The sequence below is a fragment of the Girardinichthys multiradiatus genome, chromosome 22, assembly GCF_021462225.1.
Source record: "Girardinichthys multiradiatus isolate DD_20200921_A chromosome 22, DD_fGirMul_XY1, whole genome shotgun sequence".
Lineage (NCBI taxonomy): Eukaryota > Metazoa > Chordata > Actinopteri > Cyprinodontiformes > Goodeidae > Girardinichthys > Girardinichthys multiradiatus.
Window position 1 is genome coordinate 10,043,136 of NC_061814.1, and position 13,002 is coordinate 10,056,137.

The 13,002-nt window shown below is 36.5% G+C and overlaps 1 protein-coding gene across 2 annotated transcripts in view; it reads right to left on the bottom strand.

Annotated features, from left to right (window-relative positions):
• The window catches only part of nckap1 (NCK-associated protein 1), a 42,760-nt gene that overhangs the window by 24,969 nt on the left and 4,789 nt on the right, over positions 1–13,002 (bottom strand). The window contains exons 2-3 of one of the 2 annotated variants that reach the window (XM_047351375.1): positions 7,857–7,874; positions 858–968 (exon numbers count right to left, since the gene is read on the bottom strand). In XM_047351375.1, coding sequence (XP_047207331.1) covers positions 858–968; positions 7,857–7,874 — 129 coding nt within the window. The remainder of the gene's footprint in view (positions 1–857; positions 969–7,856; positions 7,875–13,002) is intronic. The other variant, XM_047351376.1, reaches the window with a different exon arrangement.

Genomic DNA, 13,002 nt, shown 5'->3' on the forward strand with positions numbered 1-13,002 from the left:
GGAACTCACCAGGTAAGATATGCGTCATCCCATCTACATCAACTACACTAACCTACAAATACCTGAAGGACACCCAATAATCCAGGAGCACACAGAAAGTGGAGACCCAGTCGGACCGTCCTCGCGGACCTGCATATAGCTGTTTAAAGAACCCGATGCTGCCCCATTCCCGTGCTTCACACTTTTACTTCCCACAAAGGAACAGCGACACTACTGCAAACATACGCTCATCCTTTGTTATCAAATGATATTTTAGAAAACGTCGAATATCGGCCTGATTTGTTGCATTAAGAAATATGCTAGCCTATCCTCAGTTTAAATGACCTACATCAGGTATCAGAGCCCCTGACTAAACTCATCTGCTGGGACCAAATACTTGTTGCTTCAACGTCATCAGAAAGTGAGTCAATGCTAATGAAATCTATGGTGGTAGTTAACTGTGGTTTAAAGCTAATGAGTTTACAAGCATAGCCATAACACTGATAATAATAACGTATTGGACTGAGACTATCAGTGGATTACTTTTATTAAATGAACATCTCTATTAAAAGAACAGGGAAAAGAGAACTATGTTTTTCCATCTGAATAAAGTAAGTTTGCAGTAAACTCTATTACTCCTTGCATGAGGAATCCTGCAGCTTCCTTTGCTGCCTCGTTGTTGGGGCCCATCTGTGAGGCCGTTTAGATGACTGATATAACTAGTTAGAGCTGGCATGATAAGCATTTGAAAACACCCATTGGATGTAACCTACTTTAACCTTGATTAGGCTAAATGTTTGTAGTTGCACAACTGAAGACATAAGCCATACAGACACAGCTGGAAAACACTCTGTAGACACATATTCCTGAACACTTACGTTGTTATTACGCGTTTCCACAGCAGGAAACTTCCTGACGATAAATTTAACAGCAGACTCCAGATTCTTGTCAACAAGATAGGAGGGCTTGGCCTTTGGATCACCACATGCCTGTGAAGGAGAAAAGAGGAAGAGGTGAGGAGAACCAAAAATAATCTAAATTCATGCCCTATTTTCACTGAAACACATGGCCTGTTTGCACTTTATTTCAGCATGGCTTTCCTTGTAATCAGGCATGTTAGATCCAGTTATTGAACAGAAATGTATTTAGTTTATAGCCAGACCTGGTTTATCCAACTCCAAAGTTTAAAGAGGAGCATGTTTAAAGGGATATGTTAACATTGATTATATTGAAGGATGTTTTCAGACCTGTGCATTTACTATTTGGATGTACATGTCAGAACAGGGGTACCTGCACAGTAAAGAGGGAAGATTTATCCTGTTTAAAGTCTGGCTTTCATGTTTGGATAAACCAGGTTTAGCTGCAAAGGCCTGAGCAAGAGCCTGAAATGATCGGTGGTTCTCAGCTTCTAAATGTTTCAGCTTCAGCTATACAGTCATTCAAATTAATGTACTAGTTTTATAACCATTAGGCAGATATTAGTTTAAAGGCAGAGAAAACAATAAATCCAAAATAATTTCCTACAAGATTTAAAAAAGGTGAGAACCACAGAGAGGAGATTTCTGATTCAAAGTCTGTCTGAGTGGTTAATGCAACTATGTGACGGATTGTGATTTACAAGCAGAACGGAAATGAAATAGGTGAGAAAGTAATGTACAGAGAAGGAAAAGTAAGTAAGAAGAAAACTAAAGTGCTTTTTTTTTTTTTTACAGCGTTTCATGTCATCTGTATCGACATCAGCAGTACTTTCAGAAGCATATCGCTCATTCCTTTAGAAGTGTAGCAGCATCTGCTCGACTCTGGCAGGAAGCAACACTACTCATGCATTATGGGTAGCGTAGTATTGAATGATGAGGAAGATATGGCGCATGCATGCACACTAAACAGTGTAAATACACAGATTTGACTGCCATTATTGAGACAGAGGTCTCTGTCTTTGCATGTTTCATAGTGAATTAAGGTTAAGCTTTGAGAGTGAAAATATTTGTTCAGACAATCTACAAAAAAATTTAAGTGACTAAACAAAATAAAATAGAAATAAAAACTACAACTCTACCAGCGCTGACAGCTAATAAACTAACTGGCTAAACACAAGGCCACAAAAATGAGCCTGGATTTCAGTTTGCATTGCATCAGGTCACAGTTACAATACAAGACATTACAAAAAATCTAACCACAAATCATCCATGTTTCCACTAGCTACCTTAGCAATAAGCAAAAGAGGTGTTAAAAAAACCCCAAAAAAAAAAACAACAACAAAGATGCAGGCAGCTTCTAATAATATAAAGGATTGGGGATTTTCTGATTAAATGCTGCACATAAACAGATCTGGTCACAGATGGACACCTATGAGAAAACCATGCAAAAAATAAAATGATCGAAATAAATTACACAACCTTTAAATTTAAAACTACTAAAAATGCATATCACTGCAGACAAGGATGTTGTTGGTGCTGCAGTTTAGAGCTAAAATGCTAGCGACATTACCTAAGGGATGGGTGCCTTTATCTGCAACACCCGAAACCCACTTCAGGTCGTCTTTAAAGGTAAAATGTACTGACTCCAAAATCAAGGCCAGGAGTGAAACATAGTCACTACTGCAGGTTCTAAAGTAGCACAAACAACTAGGACACCATGGAAAGAGTGGAGATTAGAGATGCAAGAAGAAACCAACTGGTTGGTCGGAAGATTTCACCCTTTTTACCAGGTCGTCCTGGCGGCAATATTCTGTGTGAAGGTTGTCCCTGTGACAAGCCGGCTTGTCACTGGGGAATCTGTGTAAAAGGAAATTTCTACACCATGTTTACACTTGTCTGCTGCAAGACAATTAGAGCAAGCAAGACTTTCCCACACAGGGATATGTTGTTCCTCTGCTCTAAAAATAATTAACCAGTCACAGCACAAAGGTTTAAAAACATGTTTAGAGTGCTTTTCTTACATCTTTTAATAGTCATGGTCTTAAAAGGTACGGTCACACTGTTTCCCAACTTGCCAATTATGTTGGAGTAATGAAAAATGTGTTTTGTAGATCTAAGTGTGAGGAAATGAAAAGGATTATATGGAACATCAAGTCCACTTACATCATAACTATAATATGATTTAATAAGAAAGTGACTCATACTGTCACTTTCAGTTGTAGGCATTGAGCATCCTGAGGTGAGTGATGCATCTGGATAGCCTAGCTTTATATCAAGTAATGTTGATAATGAGTCATTATTATTTTTGAGCAATAGTAACATTGGCTCTGTAGCAGTTATGCACATGTGCTGTATACATGGCAAGTTGGAGATAGAGAGCTCATGCGGCAGGCATGTCCAAAGAATCTGTGACAATCGGGCTTATCTGGTGATATAACTGCACATGCTGCAGTGTCAAATAAATGGTAATACCATAATGGAGCATTATTTTCCTATTGTTTTATGTCTTCCTACGCCATTGACTGAGAAACTGGAATCAGCTTAAATTGGTATTGGAAGGTCAAAACTTTGCAAAAGTATAAAATCTGACTATAACTATTCATTGGCATCTTCACTATAAAAAACTCTGGGGAATTGAAATGCTTTAGCCCAAATTCAAAACTACAATTCAGACTTGTTTTTTTTCTGTTTCTGAACATAGTATTAAAATGTGACCAACTCGGAGAAGAGTTGGATGTTTAAGGCACTGTTCAAGGAGCTCATGATAAACATTGAAACGCTATGAAAGCTACAACACTGAATCAAAAATTGGGGTTTTGTTATGTGTTAATTATAGTAGGCCTACTTCCTTTAGCTCCTTAAACAAGTTATGTAAAATATTCAGATTAGTGACATATTGTCACACACATTAGCATATATACACTGAAGCTACAATAGAAAGTGTATTGTTGCTGATGAGGCCAACATGTTCCTAGAAAATGTTATAGTTGTGAATTTTTATTCAAAATAAACAGTAAAGTAAAATGACAATGCTTATTTCACATCTTGCATGGATAGGAATTAAGACAAGATTGGAAATAGAGCAGAGACAGAAAAGCCACCAGTGGAAATACTCTTCCTAATGATGATCACCATGCATTTTATGTGTAGCTGCTCTTAGGTTTGGATACAAGCCAAACCTGTTACAAAATCTCTTTTCCAAACATGTATATAGTGTAATCTAATGTGATTTCTACAAGGAACAGCAACCAATCATACAATCAAAAACTTACAACTTATCTAATTGTTAGAAGTAAGGTTTGCCAGTAATATGGTAATACATTATTTAATTTCTAAAAGTAGCACCACAACACAAATTGGAATTTAGAGAACAGAAAAATGTTCTTCATTGTTATAGTGTAAATGCTAACTCAGTCCCCCCACCAAAAAAACCTAAATCTTTTAAATTTTCTGTTTCTCACAGCCGATAAATAACGTTTAAACTCTTGTTTTCTGACACAAAATGAGCCACTGCTAGTATAGATGATGACATAACAGCAGACCAAGACTGTTGATTCTTCCCTTGACAAAAGGACATTTTTCTAATGTAAATTTCTCAAATTGATGTATGGCTGCTTACTAAGGGCACCTAAAAGTAAGAAAATTAGCCCTCTCACCTTCCCTAGAGATCCTGTTGCACAGGAAATGTAGGTGAGATATGTATGTAAATGAGAGAGAGGGCAGATTTCTCCTCACCCACCAAATAATCAATTTCTCTATTCTAAAAACGTCTAACTCTAAGATAATAAAACAATTGAAACCTTGGCTGTAAGGAAAGGAACTACCCAAGGCTGAGAGATGAGTAGTTCATGCCACTGTTCCAAAGGACACCTGGAGCAGTCAGCAGCCTGATCACCAATACCACCACAGGTGTTTCTGAGCAGTTTCTCAGGTTAAAAAGTGGTGTTTTACTTTAGCTTTTACTTTTCATGTGTCTTCTGAAAGCACAAAATGTGTGCCGATGTCAGTGGATCATGTTATAGATAAATAAGAAGATACATAAGGAGTTGCTCTATCCAAACTTTGCTCATGCATGTTTATCATCAACAATAAGCTCCCGCAGAAAACATTTTTTCTTAGTACCCGAGCCAAATGAATGACACATGGTCAGTATTTTGATTACTAAACATTTGATCCAGGAGTGTATGCCTAGTCATTTAGCATTACAAGACAAAGCTATAAAAATGTTATTTCCTGTGATGTGTCTTCATCCATTAGTGCTGGTGATGGCTGGAGTGATAAGCTGGCTGGCTGGGTTTAAGTTAGGGATGGAGAAATAGATGAAAGGAGGGGTGTGGTGAATGAAAGGACAAGGAATGAGAGGAAAGTAAAAGCAGTAGTGATTGGAAAAAAAGAAATAAGGGGGGTGGGGGGTCCTGGATACCAAAACAGATCTGTTTCTGGCCTCCACCATCATTTTAATAATCCAGCTATAAATTAACAGCTGAGTCTCTCAAAGGGTCCATACACCGACTGGTACATGCCAGGGAACCCCAGAATACACAGCAGAAAGCCAGGAAGACTTCATTCATCTAAAAAGTAATTAAGTCTGCTAATTACTAGATGCGTTTTATGAGGCTGCCGCAAACCACCTTCTCCCTAAGGTGAATTCATTTTCGTCTGTCATTTCTCACAAGGGCTCATTTTCACAAGGTTGGATTAACTGCGGGGAAAAGAAAAGAACAATAACAGCTCTAAAGAACGGATGGTCTCTTCTGATTAGAAATGAAACCACTTGAGATGCATTACTGTACTTGTTCTAAGCCAAACTTCTTTGAAATCAAATTAGGTAAAAGTCAAGAGTTTTAGATTATGTTCTAAACATTGCTTACTGTGCTGCTGCAACTGAAAAAGGACCTGCCAAAGTTCTAATAATTACTAAAACAATAGGAAAAGGATTAATGCAATAGTTTAAAAAAATGGCTTGACTTTCCAACTAACTACCTTAGATCCTATGGTAGAATGATCTTTAGAGTAGAGCTGTCTAAATTTGTTAACTGATGATGTTGACAATAATAATCCGTCAACTTCAACATTTTTATCCGACATGATTTTAGGACTTCATCTCTTCTTTCAAAACAAACATGGCTGATAGTTATAAGTAGTACTAATACAAATTAATCCATGTTTTTGAAGGCTGACATGGTCTAATGTTTGGAAATTCTTCAAGTGAGGAGATGATAAACAGTGTTTAAACATCCTGTTTTTGACGACCATGTACTGCTGCTAATTTTAATTTAATCACATTTAATTGTGTAGAAAGTATGAAGATCTAAATGAATCAAACTCAGCCAAACCAAATCCTATATAACACATCCACTTAATAGATAATCTCTATTAAATAATTAAATAAATGTTTAATATAAACCTTTTTTTTCTTTTGAAGACCTGTTTCTGTTTGACATTTTGAATACTTAGGCTACTTTGTTTGGGTTTCCATTTATTTACATTTTTCATGCTTTCAAGGTTTATTATGAAGAGTTAACATTTCATTTTGTTATATATAAAAAAATGAAATGTTTTTGTTTTGAAATATAATCATTTAGAATGGATTGATTGAATAATTAGTTGATAAATGAATAGGGGGAAAAAAGGTTAGCTGCAGTCCTACATCAAAGACAAACCCATCTATTTGCAGTAAGGAAAGGGTCTTCTTTACTCTTTATCTGATGTTGCATAGACCCAAATCATTTTGTAGATAAGTTCAGAAGTAAAGGAACTGAAACATTTTTGTGTACCAAGGCTGGATATTATGCCGACTTGGAGTGTTTAGAGGTTACAATAAGTTTTTTTTAAACCCAAACACAGAAGCAAGATTTGTTAAAATACAAAACAAGACAAGGAAAAGCCTCTAAAATATTCCTTTTACATGATTTCCTTGTGGTGACCCCAAAATAACACTTATGTGGTAAGGTCATTCTTTTCCTTGTGTTGACATTTTGACTTGTTTACCCAGTCTGGATTTTTTGCCACCTAAACCAAATAGATATAGCGCTAAAATTGGCTGTTTTCATGAGCAACTTATAGGCTTTACTGCATATGCAGTATATGACGCTTGAGGGGGGTATCTTTCACTGCCCCTTGTATAACATTAAACTGATGTAATGCTATGGAACAAAATTATAGTAGCTTCGGAGCTGTGTGTTTTTCAAGTTGCTTCAAGCCAAAACTGCTCAGGGAATCTTTGGATTGCCAGCTTGGGAAGCTAACCAGCGACCTTTGGGGGTCAAGTTATCTCCTCTCAACTTTACACCATGGTGAACGTAGAGATTTCAAAGAAGGACATCTAGACGTGCAGCAAATCATCCAGACCTCTATCTTACCAGTCTGTTACAAACAAGCTACTTTTCTTGGCAGTGTATGAATGGCCCTGTGTTATGGTAGCATTGTTTGATTGACTGTGAAATATACAGTATAAAAACCTTACCAACATAAGATAGCAATGAATAATACATTTTAGATTTTAGAAGTATTTTTCAGATTTAACTTAATATAGATTTATATTTTACATTCAGCTTAATATATTCTCATACCATATGAAAATCAGGCTAAACATAAATTAATTTATGAGGTTAAAGTTGAAATATTTAGATGACATTTACATTGTGGTCTAATTACTGGACATCATTTAAATTGACAAACAGCTTAGTCTGTGGAACAGTGCTAAAATAAAATATGTAAACAAATGAGTGACAGAAAATAATCTGCATCAGTGGAAGATAAACTTGACAATGAATGGAGCTCAGGCCTTCGTCTCAACATTACAGATTCAAACATGAAGAGGAGTGGGGTACGAAGGAGGGGACCAACAGATCAGTACGGGTAGCCAGGAGGACGTGGGGAGGAAGAGGAAGCAGTTGAGGAAGGGTGAAAGGGAAGAGGACGGGGTTTCATCAGTGGAAGGTGATAAATTTTGCAAACCTTCCAAACTTGTCCTTGCTGCATAGGAGAGGGGGGAAGCATTGGAGCGGAGAGAAGAAGAGAAAAAAAAAAATCAAAACAAAAAGTCCACCTAAACAAACTGCTTCATCACTAGTAGTCCACATACACACACTTTTACAAACATAAAAACACACACAGAAGTTCGACAAGCACTGCTCTTATACATCTGAGAGCTTAAACAGGGACAGCCCTTCTGGCAATTATTTTCAACACAGCACAAAGAAGACATGCTGTGCCAACATTTATCACATTAACACTTGCAGTGATGCACGCCGTCTTCGAAGTAACAGAAAGTGTATCATCCCCACCTACGCACACTGATGGGGAAAATATCACATCCATGTTTAGGGTGTGGAAAGCCTGAAATAATATGGCTGGCACTGCATTCAGCAGCATCTTACACCCATTCAGAAGACAAAGTTGGGCACCTGTAGTGTTCACCATCTGCAACATGTCTGCGTCATGGCTGTTGCTTAGTAACTGATAAGGAAATGTTCTTGAATTTATCACGTCACGGTTACATTATTTACAGATTTCTGGACAGGTTTTAATCTCTTTTCCCTTAAGACTAATAAAGCAAAACTGCCTGGGGCCTATACTCCCAAAGCACATCATTTCATACATTCGGTCTGCTCATTTCAGATCTGTCTGAAGCTGCAGACTTTAATGTTGCATAGTAAAAACATTCAGCTAAAAGGTTAACTAGGCTTTTGACTATTCAACATCTAGAAAAGCATCAGTAACTTTCAAGGGTGTAATAATAGAGACAATGCTTGATTCTATAGAAACTACATTTTAGCAATATTTTGGAGAAATCTAAGAATACTTAATTTTTGGTCTTGTCTTATCAGGTGATTCTGTATTTCACAAATCACTGTTTAAGACAATCTGCATCCATTGCGAATGACCCACTCTTGGTTAATCCATATATTGTAGTTTTCATGCTTGTTTATATCCTAATTAAGGATTAAGTCCTAATGACCTTAAGTCCTTGGTTTTAACAAATAAAACAAAGGTCTCAGGAATCTGTAATTGCGTTTTGAAAACTGTTCAGTGTAGAATAATCCAGATCAGATTTGATCAGTTTGAGTATTTTAGGTTTTTAACCAGAAATGATCAATGTAGGACTTTTTGTTTAATGCAGATATGGAGCTTCTTCAGTGTGGTTGGCAGCTTACGGCTATTCAGTCGTGGTATTCCCATGGTCATTACGATTTGTTTGCATCTTGTTTCTCAGCGTTAAGTGTTGACCATTCTTGCTCCCAATAGATTTAACGGTGGGGCAGGCTTCCTTACAGCCTTTCTAACTGAGTTGCTTTTTGAGAAGTGTTTATTAGGTGATGCTGTCAACAAAACAGGACAACTCAAGAGTTACTTCCTTTCTTACTTCAAAATAAGAGCCTTAAACTGACACAGGTGCAAACCTTAACCCCTTACCACCTGAATTTATTTACAATTATATAAAATATCAATATGGCATCACAAGACCAAAGGAGGAGTGGAATGGAGCCCAGCAGAGTAGATAGAGCATAACGCATAAAATAAGTGGTTAAACACATCAGTGGCATATGACGCATTTACGTAGACGTCACACACGAGCCGCAACCCTTTGTTTGTGACCCCCAAGGTTCAACACGCTCAAAAGGACAACACGCTACACGATATTGGTTTCGTAAAATGAGACGAGATGATTTTTATGGAGCCCAGTCAAAGATAGTCTTGGTTCTAGTTTCACACATTTCAAACTGTTTTCAAGAATCTCTCTTCAGTGTAAAGTTATTAAGTTTAGGCTTGACCAGTTGAAGTATTTTACAGATTATGAAAAGAAGCCAGGAAAAATGGAATAGGTAGATGGCCCTTTACCTTAGAATTCAAAGTTGCATAATACTGGATTGCGAAATCCAGTCACACAGTTCAAAAATAGTTGTGTTTTATCTTAATGCCTATTTAAACCAGATGAAAGCACTTGTCAAACAAGACTTCACCTTGGCAGGTCATTTTGTAGCGTTTTATTATCGTGGGAGCTCGCGGCACAAGATCCCAAAATGTCAACCAGACAAGACTAATCCTTAATACTACAGGGAACATGAAAAATATCAGCACTCATCTCAAAAACTTTGAGAAACCAACAAAGGCACTTTTTCCTTTTTTTGGGGGGTGAAGCCACAATTTCTACTTGTAAAACCTTCATATGTAAATCACTGTAGTATTATTTCCACATCCACCAGTTAGATTTAAAAGTGACTCTAAAAGATCTATGTTGTGCATCTTTGTCATCTTTTGATTATTGATAACATAAGATTTTAATGCAACAATACTAATAAAGATTGCTGGGAAGTTCCTACACTTAAACATTGTTCTTTAAATTAAGGTTGAAATAAAATGTCAGCTTACATTTTTTTTTTCTTAGGCAGAAGTTATTTATGTAATGTTATCATACAGTAGATAAAACAATGATAGTTTCAGGGCAAAAATGGAAGATTCTGGATTTTATAAAGACAGGAAATAGAGTGAAACATGAAGCTGAAGGAATGTTTGTTCAACTGTATTGAGCTAAACTGAAATTGAATTTAACAAAGTTAAATAAATTAAAATTATTAATCTTATATAAACCACTAAACTGTTAAAAATACTTAGTTGTTTATAAAATATTAATAGGCATTTCTATTACATCCATACTGTATCCAGAATGCTACAGAAGACTATCTTTTGCTTCAAATCACAATCTTCCTGATATTACAATTGTGCATCCCCACAGCATGATGCTTCCACCACCATGTTTCGCACTGGGGATGATGTGTTTAGTGTAATGTGCAGCAATATGTGGGCAGAGCTCTTAGTCGTTATGGCCAGATTACATAAACAGGACCCTGCTCTGTTGAGCTCATTTCAGAAAACACTTCATTCCTAAACTGTTCATGGATTTAGGTCGATCATGTGTTGGATTCACTTATCACACACAGTGATGGAAAAAAGAATTAAGAGACGTCATTAAATATTCTCCTCTTTTAAAAGAAATGTTTACATATCAAAGTTTAATCTTTTCTTTTTTATCTGTGGGGAAAAAGGGGCAAACACCAAAAAATTCGACTCATTTGTTCAAGGAACATTATTTCAGGAGTCCAGGGTTCTAACTTATAAAATATTGCGTAGAATCTATGCTAAAATGTATGTACGCCCAAAAGCTGAAAATGGTGTGTGCCAAGGAAAACACACACCAGCAAACAAATTCCCCTTTATAAATCACAGCTGCACCTCTACGTTTGTGTACGTCCATGTTCCCTCTGGTAAACTTTAGTCTGGTCTTCATGTTTTTCTTAAAGACCAAAGGTTTCTTCTCTGCACACCTCTCATAAAAGTTTAGCTTTGCTGTCTCTACAGTAGCCAAGGGCCTGTCAAGGTGGAAGTTTAGGGTTTTTGAATCCTTCTGTATGGATCTTATGGTCTGCTTCCAGAGAAAACTTGATTGAATGGTCAGACCTAGGAATTGTTCGATATGTCATCTACTTGTAGACCATTTTCTGTACAGTGGAATGGACATTTTCACATTCTTGTTTAAATCCCTTATCAGAGCCATAAGCTGCTGCAATCCTCTTTTTGAAGGTCTCCGACAGCTCTTTCGGTCTCAACATGGTGTTTACTCTAACTTCAACAGTCAGAAGCACACAGAACCTGAAGTCTGAGTTTAAACAAGGCAAATCTGTTTAAAATGCAGAGTAATGATGCTCTTATCGTGTGTACCTGATGTGATGCCTGTGGTCGATTTTAGACGCTTTAAAAGGGAATGAATGTGGGGCCGGCCTAATTTGTATTGCATCAGCAGTTGGATTTTTTTAATTTACATTTTACAAAAACTTTTAAAAGCTCTTAATTAGTTTGTATTGTTTATTTACATTATTTAAACATCTTTGTTTTGTTAAAAGTGACATCTAATATCCAAATGTGTTAGAAAAACCAACAGGCTGCAAAATAGGCTGTAAACGGATCCCGGTGCTGGAGGACAGGCAAAAACAAGCAAGAAAACTTCAGCCAAGTTTCATTAAAGTCAAATAAATAAGAAAAATGGTTTCCACTTAGTGAGGATGAAAATTAAGCAAAAGGAAAAGACTATAGCTGTGTTCTCATATGTTAAAACATCTGTTAGTGAGCATGAATTACTCGCCCAAATGTAGAAACCAAATCAAATTAAAATGGGGTTTGAAGTTTTTAATCATTAGATACGTAAATCCAAATTACTATTTATGGCAACACTACATTAGGGCACAGATTATCATTCCAGTTATTAATTTCTGCTTTTGGGATGTAGGTGAATATTCAATGTTGCTTTTTATTAAAAGCTAAAAGAAAATATGATCATCAGTACAGAAAAATAATGTTCCAAGTACTTTTGTCAGGTCAGGATAGATATGAAGATGATGAGTTGGACAGAGAGAAAGGGGAAGAAAGGGAGGACAGAGGAAAGGAGGGGTGTAATAAGAGGAATAATCACAAGCTTAATCTTGATGTTGTCTGACTGCTCATACTGTCCTACAACCATCTCCATATTAAAAGACAACATGTCTTTAGGCAGCTTTTAATTACTTTTCCTAGAGGATTACAGATGATGACATTTTTTGTGAAAATTAAGACAGTAAAAGGTCCAAATAACAATGCTGTACTGTTGAACTAAGGTGACAATGTGACTCAACACCAAAAGTAAGACCAGTATGAGCTTTCAGATAGTTTAACTTCCACTCTGTACTCCCAAAAACTGTCAGACATAACTGGTCTTTTTTCTTTTACTCCCTCATATATACCCAAACATAAAGGCAAACCTAACAAACAGACTCTTCCTCACACACACAAACCGTGGGTTAAAAATGAGTGAAAAAGTTACCACTTTGGCAGTGTTTTTGGTTTGCTTATTTTTCTTTACTATAAACAAGGGCGAGATTATTAGTTTAGTTAGGTCTAATGGGCAAACGAATAATAATTATGATTAAAAAAAAGACACTGAATGATTTGACCAGAATTACACAGCTATTTCAGTATTAGATGGTTGCTCACACCAATTCTATTAGCTGAAATGGGTCAGTTTTATCACTACATGCTGAGAAATAACCTGATCAGAAGCTGGTAATTTCAC